At 61.6% G+C, this 16,194-nt stretch overlaps 1 protein-coding gene across 8 annotated transcripts in view; it reads right to left on the reverse strand.

Annotated features, from left to right (window-relative positions):
• The window catches only part of SEC31A (SEC31 homolog A, COPII coat complex component), a 71,263-nt gene that overhangs the window by 45,892 nt on the left and 9,177 nt on the right, over positions 1-16,194 (reverse strand). For all 8 annotated transcript variants that reach the window (XM_054172478.1, XM_054172475.1, XM_054172474.1 and 5 more), the window contains exons 5-11: positions 15,556-15,754; positions 12,094-12,189; positions 10,651-10,791; positions 8,541-8,683; positions 4,811-4,910; positions 2,770-2,931; positions 1,562-1,714 (exon numbers count right to left, since the gene is read on the reverse strand). In XM_054172478.1, the coding sequence (XP_054028453.1) occupies positions 1,562-1,714; positions 2,770-2,931; positions 4,811-4,910; positions 8,541-8,683; positions 10,651-10,791; positions 12,094-12,189; positions 15,556-15,754 (994 nt within the window). The remainder of the gene's footprint in view (positions 1-1,561; positions 1,715-2,769; positions 2,932-4,810; positions 4,911-8,540; positions 8,684-10,650; positions 10,792-12,093; positions 12,190-15,555; positions 15,755-16,194) is intronic.

The following is a 16,194-nucleotide window of genomic DNA, read 5'->3' on the forward strand; positions in this document are numbered from 1 at the left end:
ACCGGCCTGGCTGGGTGCCCCCTCTCTCCCAGCCCCTCAGACACTGGGCCAGCTCAGTGCCCCCTCTCCCAGCCTCTGAGGCACAGGCCCGGCTGGGTGCCCCCTCTCCCAGCCCCTCAGACACAGGCCTGGCTGGGTGCCCCCTCTCCCAGCCTCTGAGGCACAGGCCCGGCTGGGTGCCCCCTCTCCCAGCCCCTCAGACGCTTGCCCAGCTCAGTGCCCCCTCTCCCAGCCCCTCAGACACAGGCCCAGCTCAGTGCCCCCTCTCCCAGCCCCTCAGATGCTTGCCCAGCTCAGTGCCCCCTCTCCCAGCCTCTCAGACGCTTGCCCAGCTCAGTGCCCCCTCTCCCAGCCTCTCAGACGCTTGCCCAGCTCAGTGCCCCCTCTCCCAGCCCCTCAGACACAGGCCCAGCTCAGTGCCCCCTCTCCCAGCCTCTCAGACGCTTGCCCAGCTCAGTGCCCCCTCTCCCAGCCCCTCAGACGCTTGCCCAGCTCAGTGCCCCCTCTCCCAGCCTCTCAGACGCTTGCCCAGCTCAGTGCCCCCTCTCCCAGCCCCTCAGACGCTTGCCCAGCTCAGTGCCCCCTCTCCCAGCCCCTCAGACGCTTGCCCAGTTCAGTGCCCCCTCTCCCAGCCCCTCAGACACTTGCCCAGTTCAGTGCCCCCTCTCCCAGCCTCTCAGATGCTTGCCCAGCTCAGTGCCCCCTCTCCCAGCCCCTCAGACGCTTGCCCAGCTCAGTGCCCCCTCTCCCAGCCCCTCAGATGCTTGCCCAGCTCAGTGCCCCCTCTCCCAGCCCCTCAGACGCTTGCCCAGTTCAGTGCCCCCTCTCCCAGCCCCTCAGACACAGGCCTGGCTGGGTGCCCCCTCTCCCAGCCCCTCAGACACAGGCCTGGCTGGGTGCCCCCTCTCCCAGCCCCTCAGACACAGGCCTGGCTGGGTGCCCCCTCTCCCAGCCCCTCAGACACTGGCCCGGCTGAGTGCCCCCTCTCCCAGCCCCTCAGATGGTTGCCCAGCTCAGTGCCCCCTCTCCCAGCCTCTCAGACACTGGCCCAGCTCAGTGCCCCCTCTCCCAGCCTCTCAGACACAGGCCCAGCTCAGTGCCCCCTCTCCCAGCCCCTCAGATGGTTGCCCAGCTCAGTGCCCCCTCTCCCAGCCTCTCAGACACTTGCCCAGCTCAGTTCCTCCTCTCCCAGCCCCTCAGACACCGGCCCAGCTCAATGCCTATCCCAGTGTCTATTGGTTTCCTTCCAAGCAAACACTTCTCAAAGCAAAGCACAGCCCTAACCCCCAAAGAGAGGAGCAGTTGCCTGCTGGCCTCACACCTCCTCCTCCTCCCTTCTTCCCAAGCAGCTCTGCCCGCCCTGTGCCGGCCTGCAGCCCTCAGGTGCCCAGCCTGGAAGCTGCTGCCCCGATCCAGCTCCCATTACGATGGCAAACAGGAGCAGCTCTCCCCAGGGGGAGCACAACACTGACCTCCCCTCACCCTGGAGTGTTTTGCAGGTGCCACCTCCCCTCTCCCCCCCTGCCTGGCCAGCCCTGCCCCGGCCCTGCCTGCTGCTCACCGAGAAGGATGCTCCCACGGGGCGCCGGATCCACTTGGGTGGCTTCTTGAGGGGCAGGACCATGCTCTGGGGGGCAGCCTGCTGGGGCAGCTGCAGGGGTGGCAGGGGCTGGCCTGTACCAAATGGATCAAGGTTCCCAAAAGATGATGAGAGCTTCAGTAACAAAAGGGGGGAGGAGGAAACACCACAAGAAGACGAGTGTCATATCTCCAATACACGAAACCATTTGCTCCCCAGGGCTCAGGGCTGGGGACAGCTCCCTGGAGTATCTTTATCACTGATAAAGGGGACACAAAGGCATTGAGGGCACCCCCTCAGTAAGCTTGCAGAGGACACTAAAATGGGTGGCAGTGTTGCTCTGCTTGAGGGTAGGAAGGCTCTGCAGAAGGAGCCTGGCCAGGCTGGCTGGCTGGGCCAAGGCCAGGTTCAACAAGGCCAAGGGCTGGGTCCTGCACCTGGGTCACAACCACCCCATGAAGGCCCCAGGCTTGGGGCAGAGTGGCTGGAGACCACCCAGCAGAGAAAGCCCTGGGGGTGCTGCTCAACAGCTGGCTGAAGATGAGCCAGGGGGTGCCCAGGAAGGCCACCAACAGCCTAGCCTGGAGCAGCAATGGTGTGGCCAGCAAGAGCAGGGAAGTGATCACACCCCTGGACTCAGCACTGGTGAGGCCACAGCTTCAGTACTGAGCTGGGTGCCTCACTCCAAGACAGACATTGAGGGGCTGGAGGAGGTCCAGAGAAGGGCAACAATGGGGAAGGGTCTGGAGAAGAGGGCTGGGGAGGAGCAGCTGAGGCAGCTGGAGGTGTTGAGTGTGGAGAAGGGGAGGCTGAGGGGAGAGGATCTCACTCAGCAACTCCCTGAGAAGAGCCAGGTGGGTAGGACAAGAGGAAGTGGCCTCAAGTTGCCCCAGGAGAGGTTTAGGTTGGGCATCAGGAGAAACTTCTTCTGTGAAAGGGTTCTGCAAGCCTGGCCCAGGCTGCCCAGGGAGGTGGTTGAATGCCCATCCCTGGAGGTCTTTCAGAGAGGCAGAGCTGTGGTGCTGAGGGCCAGGGCTCAGCCCCAGCCTGGGCAGAGCTAGGGAATGGTTGGAGTGGGTGAGCTTAGAGAGCTTCTCCAACCAAAACCATGCTGTGACTTATTTGTACCTGCAAGCAGGGCTGCAGATAGCCACTGAAGGCTCCCCCTGAGCCCAGGAGTTTCTCAGTACCTGGTCAGCCTGCTTCTGCCTCAGGCCATCCATGCTGCCTCCCATGATGGAGTAAACGCTGATCCGGCCGTCGAAGGAAGCTGCAGAGAGGACTGAGGGGTTCCTGGGGCACCACTGGATATCAAAGCACCACTGGGTGTTTGTGGGCAGCTCATACAGCACCTGGGCAGCAAAAACAAGGCCCACAGATCAGGGCACCACATCCAGCAGCAACCATCGAGGGGACTGAGTGCATCAGCAGTAAGTTTGCAGGGATCAGGGCTGGGCCCCAGCCTGTTCAACACCTTTGTTGATGATCTGGAGGAGGGGATGGAGTCCATCAGCAGGGAATGTGCAGCTGACAGCAAGCTGGGGGCAGGAGCTGAGCTGTTAGAGGGGAGCAGAGCTCTGCAGAGGGACCTTGACAGGCTGCACAGATGGGCAGAGGCCAATAGGCACTGAACAAGTCCAAGTGCCAGGGGCTGCACATTGGCCACAGCAACCCCAGGCAGTGCCACAGGCTCAGGGCAGAGGGGCTGAGAGCAGCCAGGCAAAGAGGGATCTGGGAGTAATGGTGGAGAGCAGCTGAACAGGAGCCTGCAGTGTGCCCAGGGGGCCAAGAAGGCCAAGGGCATCCTGGCCTGCATCAGGAAGAGTGTGGCCAGCAGGAGCAGGGAAGTCCTTGTGCCCTGTGCTCAGCACTGCTTAAGGCCACAGCTTGAGTCCTGTGTCCAGCTCTGGGCTCCTCAGGTTCAGGACATTGAGAGACTTGAAGGTGTCCAGAGAAGGGCAACAAAGCTGGGGAGGGGTCTGGGGCACAGCCCTGTGAGGAGAGGCTGAGGGAGCTGGGGTTGCTTAGCCTGGAGAAGGGCTCAGGGCAGACCTTATTTCTCTCTCCAACTCCCTGCAGGGAGGTTGTAGCCAGCTGGGGGTTGGTCTCTTCTCCCAGGCAGCCAGCACCAGAACAAGAGGACACAGTCTCAAGCTGTGCAAGGGGAGGTTTAGACTGGAGGTGAGGAGAAAGTTCTTCCCAGCAAGAGAGATTGGCCATGGGAATGAGCTGCCCAGGGAGGTGGTGGAGTCCCCATCCCAGGAGGTGTTTAGGAAGAGCCTGGCTGAGGCCCTTGGTGTCATGGTTGAGTTGATCAGATGGTGTTGGGTGAGAGGTTGGACTTGATGATCTCAAAGGTCTTTGCCAACCTGGTTACTTCTATTCCATTCTATTCTATAATCCTCCTGTCTCCACAGAGATGATCAGAGGCTGCATAACCTCCCCTGTGGGGACAGGATGAGAGAGTTGGGGCTGTTCAACCTGGAGAAGGCTGCAGGGAGACCTCAGAGCAGCCTTCCAGTACCTGGAGGGACTCCAGGAGCGCTGGGGAGGGACTTTGGCCAAGGGCTGGGAGTGCCAGGCTGAGGAACAATGGCTTTGAGCTGGGAGAGGGGAGACTGAGAGTGGAGATGAGGAAGAAACTCCTGAGAGTGAGGCTGGGGAAGCACTGGCCCAGGTTGCCCAGGCAGGCTGGGGCTGCCCCCTCCCTGAAGGGGTTCCCAGGTTGGATGCAGCCTGGGCTGGTGGGAGGTGTCCCTGCCCATGGCAGGGGGGTTGGAACTAGATGGTCTCTAATGTTTCCTCCAACCCAAACCATCCCATGATTCTCCAGGCCCAAAAGGGCAAGGGGGGGAACACATCCACGAGCCCCTCACTGATCTGCCTCCAGGTTCCTCTGGGCTGGATTGAAGTTCCACTCCCAGATGGAACAAGGCAGCAGCAGCCCAGCCACAGCAGCCACCAGAAGAGCAGAGTGGAGCCATTCCCAAGCCCTGTACTGAGCAGGGACCTCACTGAGGAGGAGCAGCAGTGAGTGGAAAGCTGTAGGCCAGCAGTATCAGGAGGGAATCCTTCAGCATCAGCACAGGACCAGCCACAGGGCCACAGGACAGGGAAGGCCATCCCACAGGAACACCCTGCCCAGGAGTGCAAGCACACCACCAACTGCTCTGCACTTCCCACCCCTGAAGGGAGATGCCTTGAAGAAGTGTGGGGAGGGCTGTGCCATACCTCTCCTGTGTTGGGGTTGGAGCAGAGGATCTTTGCATCCTTCCCACAGCTCAGCAGCAGCTCTGAGTCTGCCATACTCCAAGCAATGGCCAATACACCCCTGTGGGAAGAGCCAGAGGCAGGAGGTTCATGTCAGCACAGAGTGGTTACAGACACAGCACATCCAGGGGCTGAGTTTCTGCCTCAGCTGAGCATTCCCCCTCCCCACTCCTCCCCTCTTCCAAGAGGGCAAACTGCTCAGTGTCACCAGCACTTCACTGAGTGAAAGATGCTTCCTGTTCTCTGCTTCCAGAGGCACAAAGGTGCAGCAGGAGTGTTGGAAAATCAAATGCAGGAGCCACGAGGGAGAAGCTGGACACCAAGGTTACAGAGTGCTTTGTTTGCCTGCAGTATCATTACCCTGCAGTGTGCAAACAATCAGGGACCAGGAGCTCTGCCAGCAGCAGATTCCAAGCAGCAGAACCACTGGCAGCAGTGGTGGCAGCAACCCCAAGACAGAGCAGCTGCTGCTCTCTCCCCTGCCCTTGTACCAGGAGCTGGTTTAGGGCAGGAGAGAAACTTTCACTGACAGCTGAGGACAGACAAGAATCCAAACCTGTTCCTGAACCCAAATTTAAGGCATTTAGAGAACTGAGGGGCAGGGAAACTCAGTCCACATGTGAGGATGTGCCATGGGGTAAGCCTCAAGTCCATCACTCAAGCAAAATCCTGCACTGCTCTCTGCATCTTCTTGAGCAAGGCAGCAGCAACCTAACAGCTTCAGTGTCTCAGCAGGATGGCAGAGAGCTTATTTTGGGGCCTGTGCCCCTCAAACCAGCAGGCCCCAACACTTCAAGCCCCTAAGGACAGAGGGCTGGCAAGTCAGCAAGCCAACATGCCACACTGCCTGCTGCTGGAGTCACTGCCTTCAACCAAGTGAGACCCCAGAGGGAACTGAGCCGGAAGAGATAGGTGGTGACCAGCAGTGCCAGCACCAGGGAGCAGCAGAAAGGGGCTGGACAGACTGGCAGGCAGCCACCAGCAGTGCCAGCAGCAGCAGAAAGGGGCTGGACAGACTGGCAGGCAGCCACCAGCAGTGCCAGCAGCAGGCAGGGGCTGGACAGACTGGCAGGCAGCCACCAGCAGTGCCAGCAGCAGGCAGAGGCTGGACAGACTGGCAGGCAGCCACCAGCAGTGCCAGCAGCAGGCAGGGGCTGGACAGACTGGCAGGCAGCCACCAGCAGTGCCAGCAGCAGCAGAAAGGGGCTGGACAGACTGGCAGGCAGCCACCAGCAGTGCCAGCAGCAGACAGGGGCTGGACAGACTGGCAGGCAGCCACCAGCAGTGCCAGCAGCAGGCAGGGGCTGGACAGACTGGCAGGCAGCCACCAGCAGTGCCAGCAGCAGGCAGGAGCTGGACAGACTGGCAGGCAGCCACCAGCAGTGCCAGCAGCAGGAAGGGGCTGGACAGACTGGCAGACAGCCACCAGCAGCAGGCAGCAGCAGCGCCAGCAGCCAGCAGCAGCGCCAGGCAGCAGCAGCGCCAGGCAGCAGCAGCGCCAGCAGCAGCAGCGCCAGGCAGCAGCAGCGCCAGGCAGCAGCAGCGCCAGGCAGCAGCAGCGCCAGCAGCCAGCAGCAGCGCCAGGCAGCAGCAGCGCCAGCAGCAGCGCCAGCAGCAGTGCCGCCAAGCAGCAGCAGCGCCAGGCAGCAGCAGCGCCAGGCAGCAGCAGCGCCAGCAGCCAGCAGCGCCAGCAGCAGCGCCGGCAGCAGCGCCGGCAGCAGCGCCGGCAGGCAGCAGCAGCGCCAGCAGCAGTGCCAGCAGCAGCGCCAGCAGCAGTGCCGCCAGGCAGCAGCAGCGCCAGGCAGCAGCAGCGCCAGGCAGCAGTGCCAGCAGCAGCGCCAGCAGCAGCAGCGCCAGCAGCCAGCAGCAGCGCCAGCAGCAGCAGCGCCAGCAGCAGCGCCGGCAGCAGCAGCGCCGGCAGCAGCAGCGCCGGCAGCAGCGCCAGCAGCAGCGCCGCCAAGCAGCAGCAGCGCCAGGCAGCAGCAGCGCCAGCAGCCAGCAGCAGCGCCAGCAGCAGTGCCGCCAGGCAGCAGCAGCGCCAGGCAGCAGCAGCGCCAGGCAGCAGTGCCAGCAGCAGCGCCAGCAGCAGCAGCGCCAGCAGCCAGCAGCAGCGCCAGCAGCAGCAGCGCCAGCAGCAGCGCCGGCAGCAGCAGCGCCGGCAGCAGCAGCGCCAGCAGCAGCAGCGCCAGCAGCAGCGCCGCCAAGCAGCAGCAGCGCCAGGCAGCAGCAGCGCCAGCAGCCAGCAGCAGCGCCAGCAGCAGTGCCGCCAGGCAGCAGCAGCGCCAGGCAGCAGCAGCGCCAGGCGGCAGCAGCGCCAGCAGCCGGCAGCAGCAGCAGCGCCAGCAGCAGCAGCGCCAGCAGCAGCGCCAGCAGCAGCGCCAGCAGCAGCGCCAGCAGCAGCGCCAGCAGCAGCAGCGCCAGCAGCAGCAGCGCCAGCAGCAGCAGCGCCAGCAGCAGCGCCAGCAGCAGCGCCAGCAGCAGTGCCAGCAGCAGCGCCAGGCAGCAGCAGCGCCAGCAGCAGCAGCGCCAGCAGCAGCGCCGGCAGCCAGCAGCAGCACCAGCAGCAGGCAGCAGCAGCAGCGCCAGGCAGCAGCAGCGCCAGCAGCAGCGCCGGCAGCCAGCAGCAGCACCAGCAGCAGCGCCAGCAGCAGCAGCGCCAGCAGCCAGCAGCAGCGCCAGCAGCCAGCAGCAGCACCAGCAGCCAGCAGCAGCACCAGCAGCAGGCAGCAGCAGCAGCGCCAGCAGCCGGCAGCAGGCAGCGCCAGCAGCCAGCAGCAGCCCCAGCAGCCAGCAGCAGCCCCAGCAGCCAGCAGCAGCAGCCCCAGCAGCAGCAGCCCCAGCAGCAGCAGCCCCAGCAGCAGCGCCAGCAGCAGCAGCGCCAGCAGCCAGCAGCAGCGCCAGCAGCAGCAGCGCCAGCAGCCAGCAGCAGCGCCAGCAGCAGCAGCGCCAGCAGCAGCAGCCCCAGCAGCCAGCAGCAGCGCCAGCAGCCAGCAGCGCCAGCAGCCAGCAGCGCCAGCAGCAGCAGCAGCGCCAGCAGCAGCAGCAGCGCCAGCAGCCAGCAGCAGCGCCAGCAGCAGCAGCGCCAGCAGCAGCAGCCCCAGCAGCCAGCAGCAGCGCCAGCAGCCAGCAGCGCCAGCAGCAGCAGCGCCAGCAGCAGCAGCAGCGCCAGCAGCAGCAGCGCCAGCAGCAGCAGCAGCGCCAGCAGCCAGCAGCAGCGCCAGCAGCAGCAGCGCCAGCAGCAGCGCCAGCAGCAGTGCCGCCAGGCAGCAGCAGCGCCGGCAGCAGCAGCGCCACCAGCAGCAGCGCCAGCAGCAGCAGCGCCGGCAGCCAGCAGCAGCGCCAGCAGCAGCAGCGCCAGCAGCAGCAGCGCCGGCAGCCAGCAGCAGCGCCAGCAGCAGCAGCAGCGCCAGCAGCAGCAGCGCCAGCAGCAGTGCCAGCAGCAGCGCCGGCAGCAGCAGCGCCAGCAGCAGCAGCGCCAGCAGCAGCAGCGCCAGCAGCAGCAGCGCCAGCAGCAGCAGCAGCGCCAGCAGCAGCAGCGCCAGCAGCAGCAGCGCCAGCAGCAGCGCCGGCAGCCAGCAGCAGCGCCGGCAGCCAGCAGCAGCGCCGGCAGCCAGCAGCAGCGCCGGCAGCGCCAGCAGCAGCAGCGCCAGCAGGCAGCAGCAGCGCCAGCTGTGCTCTGCAAGACCCATACCTTGTGTGGCTTTCTAAAACCCGCAGAGGCGAGGAGGCAAACCTCAGGTCCCACATCTGGATCACAGGCAGCCTGTCGTCCTCGGAGGCCAAAACCATCTGGGTGGCCACGTCAGGGTGCCAAGCCAGGCCCGAGCAGTGCATCTGAGGGACAACAGGGCACCACGCTGGTAAGAACCAAGCAGCACAGAAGGGCAACACAGAACTAGACCAAGTGTAGCTACGTGAATCTGCAGCTCTGCTCTGGCTGAGGCTGCCTGCCCTCCCCTCTGGGGGTTCTAATGGACAAGCAGCTGAGGAGGAGCCAGCAGTGTGCCCAGGTGGCCACAACAGCCAAAGGCATCCTGGCTGGGATCAGCAATGCTGTGTCCAGCAGGAGCAGGGAGGCGACTGTCCCCTGGTACTCAGCTCTGGGGAGGCCACACCTGGAGTATTGTGCCCATTTTTGGGCACCTCAATGCCAGACACATGTGGAGGTGCTGGAGCCAGGGCAGAGGAGGGCAAGGAAGCTGAGGAAGGGCCTGGAGAATAAATCTGATGAGGAGCAACTGAAGGAGCTGGGGATGGCTAGTGTGAAACAGAGGAGGCTGAGGGGAGACCTCCTGGCTGTCTACAACTGCCTGAAAGGAAGTTGTGGAGAGGTTGGTGCTGGTCTCTTCTCACAGGTAATTAGTGACAGAACAAGCCTAATGGCCTCAAGCTCCAACTGGGTAGGTTCAGACTGGGCATTAGGAAAGGTTTTTCCCATAGCAAGAGTGGTCAGGCACTGGCAGAGGCTGCCCAGGGAGACAGTGGAGTCACCAGCCCTGGTGGTCTGGATGTGGTGCTTGGGGATGTGGCTTAGGGCTGAACCTTGCAGAGCAGGGGTAATGGTTGGACAGGAAGATCCTGAGTGACCCAAGCTGAATGTTGCTGAGACTCTGTCCCTTCCAACCCACAGTGGAGAACAATAGAATCAACCAGGTTGGAAGAGACCTTTGAGATCATTGTGTCCAACCAACCTATCATCCAACACCATCTAATCAAGTAAACCATGCAACCAAGCACCCCACCAAGTCTCCTCCTAAACACCTCCAGTGATGGTGACTCCACCACCTCCCCAGGCAGCACATTCCAATGGGCAATCACTCTCTCTGTGTAAAACTTCCTCCTAACCTCCAGCCTAAACCTCCCCTGGTGCAGCCTGAGACTGTGTCCTCTTGTTCTGGTGCTGGGGGCCTGGGAGAAGAGACCAACCCCCAGCTGGCTACAACCTCCTTGGAGAGAGCAAGAAGGTCTCCCCTGAGCCTCCTCTTCTGCAGGCTAAACAACCCCAGCTCCCTCAGCCTCTCCTCACAGGGCTGTGCCCCAGCCCCCTCCCCAGCCTTGTGCCCCAGACCCCTCCCCAGCTTTGTTGCCCTTCTCTGGACACCTTCCAGCAGCTCAACCTCTTTCCTACCCTCAGGAGCCCAGAGCTGGACACAGGACTCAAGCTGTGGCCTAACCAGTGCAGTGTACAGGGGCACAATGACTTCCCTGCTCCTGCTGGCCACACTGTTCCTGATGCAGGCCAGGATGCCATTGGCCCTCTTGGCTGCCTGGGCACACTGCAGGCTCATGTTAAGCTGCTCTCCCCCAGCACCCCCAGGTCCCTCTCTGCCTGGCTGCTCTCAGCCACTCTGCCCCCAGCCTGTGGCACTGCCTGGGGTTGCTGTGGCCAATGTGCAGCCCCTGGCACTTGGCTGTGTTCAATCTCCTGCCCTTGGCCTCTGCCCCTCTGCCCAGCCTGGCCAGGTCCCTCTGCAGAGCTCTGCTGCCCTCTCACAGCTCAGCTCCTGCCCCCAGCTTGCTGTCAGCTGCACATTCCCTGCTGATGGACTCCATCCCCTCCTCCAGATCATCAATGAAGATATTGATCAGGCTGGGGCCCAGCCCTGCTCCCTGGGGCACAGCACTGGTGCCTGGCTGCCAGCTGGCTGTGGCACCATTCACCACCACTCTCTGGGCTCAGCCTCCAGCCAGTTCCTCACCCAGCTCAGAGCTGCTGGGAGAGGCTCTGAGGGGTCCCCACCCCTGCCAGAGGCAGCCCAGCCCCCTGCAGCAGCTGCCCAGCCCCAGCAGGGCTGACTCACCCTGTTGTTGTGGTCGCTGACTTTGATGATGGGCTCGTTCTTCCTGAGGTCCCAGACGGTGGCTCGGCCGCTGGGGCTGGCGGAGGCCAGGATGTGCTGGACCTGCCGGTTCCAGGCGAGGCAGCTGACGTCCTCCAGAGGCTGGGGGCACAACACACAGCAGCCCTCTCACAGCCTGCCCCAAGCCACAGCCTGCCCCAACCCACAACCCTCACCCCAGGTCCCACCTGCAGCTCTGGGGCCAGTTCTGCAGCCCCTAGTACAGGAAAGGGGCTGGAAGGTGTCCAGAGCACGGCCAGGAGGAGGAGCAGAGGGCTGGAGCTGCTCTGAGCACAGCCTGAGAGAGTTGGGGTTGTGCAGGCTGGAGAGAAGGCTCCCAAGCTTGGTTTTAAACTCTTGAGTTCTACACTTGTTGCTTTCTACTTGAAGCCAACTCCCATTGTTTGAAACCATTTGCTTTCAGAAGATACTCAGAGTGACTTCCCTGCAGCTGCAGCTCCCCTCCTATGAGGACCAGCTGAGAGAGCTGGGGTTGTGCAGGCTGGAGAGAAGGCTCCCAAGCTTGGTTTTAAACTCTTGAGTTCTACACTTGTTGCTTTCTACTTGAAGCCAACTCCCATTGTTTGAAACCATTTGCTTTCAGAAGATACTCAGAGTGACTTCCCTGCAGCTGCAGCTCCCCTCCTATGAGGACCAGCTGAGAGAGCTGGGGCTGTGCAGGCTGGAGAGAAGGCTCCCAGGAGACCTTCTGGTGGCCTCCCAGGAGCTGCAGGGGGCTGCAAGAAAGCTGGGGAGGGACTTTGGAGGGGGTTACTGTGATACTGGGTGAGGGAGGGATAGGAGTGGGGGGGCTGGAGCAGAAGTAGAAGTGGGGAGCTGGAGCTTGGCTGTGAGGAAGAAGTTGTTGGCCAGGAGGGTGGTGAGAGCCTGGCCCAGGCTGCCCAGGGAGGTGGTGGCAGCCTCCTGGCTGGAGGTGTTTGCAGCCAGGCTGGAGGTGGCTGTGAGCAGCCTGCTGTGGTGTGAGGTGTCCCTGCCCATGGCAGGGGGGTTGGGGCTGCAGCAGGTTGCCCAGGGAGGTGGTTGAGGCCCCAGCCCTAGAAACATTCAAGGTCAGGCTGGACAAGGCTCTGAGCAGCCTGATCTAGTGGAGGATGTCCCTGCTGACTGCAAGGGGAGGGTTGGACTGGATGACCTTTGGAGGTCCCTTCCAACCCAAACCATTCTGTGATGGGAGAGCTTAAGGGCTGTATCTAACAGCAGCAGGCAGCCCATGGCTGACTACCCTTAACTGCCACCCACATTGCTCTTGAAGAGGGTCCCCCCATGCTCCCCCCATCCTGACAGAGCTTTACAGCTGCAGCTTCCAGTGTGCTCTCAACCTCAGTGCCATCCACACAGACAGCAGTCTGCTCTGCAGCATGTAACAAGCACCAGGTCTGGTACCTGAGTCTTGGCTCCTGGGGTCATTGGTGTGGCAAAGTTGTTCAGGTCCCAGATGTAGATTTCAGACTCATTGGCACCAGAGGCCACCAGATTGGTCTGCAAGACACAGGAGCAGATGTTAAAGAGTAGTGCCAGTGGCTAAAGGGGAGGTGAGGAGAGACTTTTGACAAGGCTTAGGAGTGACAGGATAAGGGAAATTGGCTTTGAGCTGGGAGAGAGGAGATTGAGAGTGGAGAGGAGGAAGGAATTGTTGAGAGTGAGGCTGGGGAGACTCTGGCACAGGCTGCCCAGGGAGGCTGTGGATGTCCTTTCCCCTAGAGGACATCTGCTTAAGCCTTGAGAGCCTTTCAGCACAGGTTTTTGAACCCTCTTTTTCATCTTATGCCCCCAGCACAAGAAGGACCTGGAGCTGCTGGAGTGGGTCCAGAGGAGGCCACAGAGATGATCAGAGGGCTGCAGAACCTCCCCTGTGTGGCACAGGCTGGGAGAGTTGGGGCTGTTCAGCCTGGAGGAGAGAAGGCTCCAGAGAGACCTCAGAGCAGCCTTCCAGTACCTGAAGGAGCTCCAGGGGAGCTGGGGAGGGACTTTGGACAAGGGCTGGGAGTGCCAGGCCCAGGGACAATGACTTTGAGCTGGGAGAGGAGAGACTGAGAGTGGAGATGAGGAAGAAATTGTTGAGAGTGAGGCTGGGGAGACTCTGGCACAGGCTGCCCAGGGAGGCTGTGGATGTCTTCTCCCTAGAGGTGTTGAAGGCCAGGCTGGATGAGGCCTTGAAGCAACCTGGGCTGGTGGGAGGTGACCCTGCCCATGGCAGGGGGGGTGGATCTGGAGGAGCTTGAAGGTCCCTGCCCATCCAACCCATTCTGTGACTCCATGATTTTCAGTTCTCACAGTGGGAGCAGCTCCATGACTGTGCCAGTTCCTCTTGTCAGCTCAGGACACAGCCTCTGGGTTTGAGAGAGAGCAAGGCAAGGCTGAGTCAGTCTCAAATCCATCCCCTGCACCAGGCTGGCCTGCCAAGCCCAGGACTCCCCTGCTGTGGGCTGCTCCTCCACTGCACTGCAAACACCCATGGAGGGGCTACAGCCACAGGCAAGAGAGTGGAGAGAGCAGGGACAATGCTGGGAGGGGGCAGGTGAGGAGGAATCAGGGGGAGGGTGCTGCAGGGGCTTGGTCTGGGCATCTGGAAGGAATGTGGGGGTTGTGAGTCCAGCACCCTGCCCTGAGGGAGGGCAACAGAACAGAAGGACACAGCCTCAAGCTGTGCCAGGGGAGGATCAGCCTGGATGTTAGGATGAAATTCTTCCCAGCAAGAGAGATTGGCCACTGGGATGAGCTGCCCAGGGAGGTGGTGGAGTCCCCATCCCTGGAGGTGCTTAGGAAGAGCCTGGCTGAGGCACTTGGAGCCATGGTTGAGTTGCTCAGATGGTGCTGGGGGAGAGGTTGGACTGGATGATCTCAAAGGTCTTTTCCAACCTGGCTAATTGTATTCTAACCACCCAGAGCAGTCCTGCCTCTGGGATGCAAGAGTCCAGGCAGGGCACCAGGAGCTGAGGGCAGGCAGTGCCCTTTGGTCACATCCTGGGGCTGGTGCCAAGCAAGCCTGGACTTCATCAGGGGCAGAAAGCAAAGGGAAGCACTTCAGAGGAGAGGGAGCACAGGGGGGCCTGCTGGAAGCAAGTGTGCAGGGACAGAAGGGCTACTCAGGCAACACCCCTCAGGCCCAGCTGGTGGGGACAAGGCAGGCACAGCTCACTGTCTCTGGGAGGAAGGAAACACTTGCAGTGAGAGGGGAGAGCCTGCTGGCTTTGAGAGCTCTTCTGCCAGAGGCCACCTCACCACATTTCCTCTGCTCTGCCTCCTCCTTCCAAGGAACAACACTCAGAGGGCTGCAAAGCCAACACCCAAGGGGACAGCCAAGCATCTGATGTCACCACAAACAGGAGTGGGAGCAGGGAAAGCCTCCCTGGGTGGTGAGAACATGGGCACAGAGTGGCAGGGCTGGCACAGGAGTGCTGCTGGGAGCACCTGTGGTGGGCTGAATGTTTCCTCTGCCCCCCTCCAACATGAACTTTGCCAGCCCAGCCCAGCTGGAAGCAAGGGAGAGCTGTGCTCACAAGCAGAACTGCAACCCACAGTGGCATGCAAGGAATGTGTACAGAATACACAACAGTTAGCACAGAATTAACCAGCTTGGAGAGGACCTTGGAGATCACTGAGTCCAACCTCTCCCCCAGCACCATCTGATCAACCCAACCATGGCATTCACCATTCATAAGCATCACAAGAAACCAACCTCCCCCAGGCCACAAACCAGGGGAGCCAACAGCAGCTTCCCACTCCCTGAGCTCACCACCACCTTCTTACCCCCCTGCACACAAAGGGACAAGAGAAAGAGCAGAGGATAGTTAGAGCTTAGGCAAAACAATGCAGCCAAGGGAGGGGGAGAAGAGGGGGAGAAGAGGGGGAGAAGAGGGGGAGAAGAGGGGGAGAAGAGGGGGAGAAGAGGGGGAGAAGAGGGGGAGAAGAGGGGGAGAAGAGGGGGAGAAGAGGGGGAGAAGAGGGGGAGAAGAGGGGGAGAAGAGGGGGAGAAGAGGGGGAGAAGAGGGGGAGAAGAGGGGGAGAAGAGGGGGAGAAGAGGGGGAGAAGAGGGGGAGAAGAGGGGGAGAAGAGGGGGAGAAGAGGGGGAGAAGAGGGGGAGAAGAGGGGGAGAAGAGGGGGAGAAGAGGGGATTCTTGTTTAGAACTGTCAGCATTTCCCTTTCCACAGCCCAGAGGGACTCAGTTACATTTGACCACCTCCTGTTCAAGATCTGGGGAACATTTCAAAGGCATAGCCTAAAGCTACTCCAGGAGCTCTGAGCAGGGCTGGGAGTGCCAGGGTGAGGGACAATGGCTTGATCAGAGGGCTGCAGAACCTCCCCTGGGGGCACAGGCTGGGAGAGCTGGGGCTGTGCAGCCTGGAGAAGAGAAGGCTCCAGGCAGACCTCAGAGCAGCCTTCCAGCACCTGAAGGGCTCCAGGAGAGCTGGAGAGGGACTCTGGCCAAGGGCTGGGAGTGCCAGGCTGAGGAACAATGGCTTGGAGCTGGGAGAGGAGAGACTGAGAGTGGAGAGGAAGAAAGAATTGTTGAGCTCTGTGGGAAATCTTGAAGGTACAGCCTAAAACTCCCACACCACAGAGCACTGCCTCTACTCTGCAGGCAAGGCAGCTGAACAGCCCCACTGAGGTGACACCAGCTGAGGAAGGAATGAACCTGGGCCAGACCCCTTCAACTTTCACCCCCCCATCCTGAAGGGCAGGTAAGAGGCCAGGTCTGTCCTGCTCCCAGCAGACACTCCCACACCAAACTTCAGTTCCTGGCTTTTAGGGGGTGAGAAAGGGAGAGGAGGAGGGAAGGCTGCAAGGCCCTCAGGTCACTCCTCTGTGCCAGCGAGTGAGGAAGAGGAGCAGCAAAAACCCACCTGGAACATGTTGACATCCAGGGCTCTGACTGGTCCTGTGTGCTTGTCCTTCTGGGCTAGGATGACTTCCTTGTCCCCAGCAATGATCTTGGCTGGGTCATAGAGGATGACACTGCCATTCTCCCCCCCAGCCAGCAGCACTCCAGAGACTCTCTCGGCCGAGGCCATGCTGTGGGGCCCCCACAGCAGCTTGTGGTACCTGCAAGGCACAGAGGTCCCCAGCGTGCCACAGCCATCCACCACCAGCTCCACACCCACTGCTGGGCCCCAGCCTGCTGCTCCCACAGCACAGCCACCACAGCACTGCCTGCATCCACAGGATCACAGAACCAAGAAGGTTGAAAAGACCTCAGAGCTCATCAAGTCCAACCTGGCACCCAACACCTCCTGACCATTAGGCCATGGCTCCAAGTGCCACAGCCAAGCCCCTCTTGAACACCTCCAGCGATGGGGACTCCACCACCTCCCTGGGCAGCTCATCCCAGTGCCCAATCTCTCTGTCTGGGAAGAACTTTCTCCTCCCCTCCAGCCTAAACCTCCCCTGGCACAGCTTGAGACTGTGTCCTCTTGTTCTGCTGCTGGGGGCCTGGGAGAAGAGACCAACCCCCAGCTGGCTACAACCTCCCTGCAGGGAGTTGG

This window comes from Dryobates pubescens, chromosome 24, assembly GCF_014839835.1.
Source record: "Dryobates pubescens isolate bDryPub1 chromosome 24, bDryPub1.pri, whole genome shotgun sequence".
Taxonomy (NCBI): Eukaryota; Metazoa; Chordata; class Aves; order Piciformes; family Picidae; genus Dryobates; species Dryobates pubescens.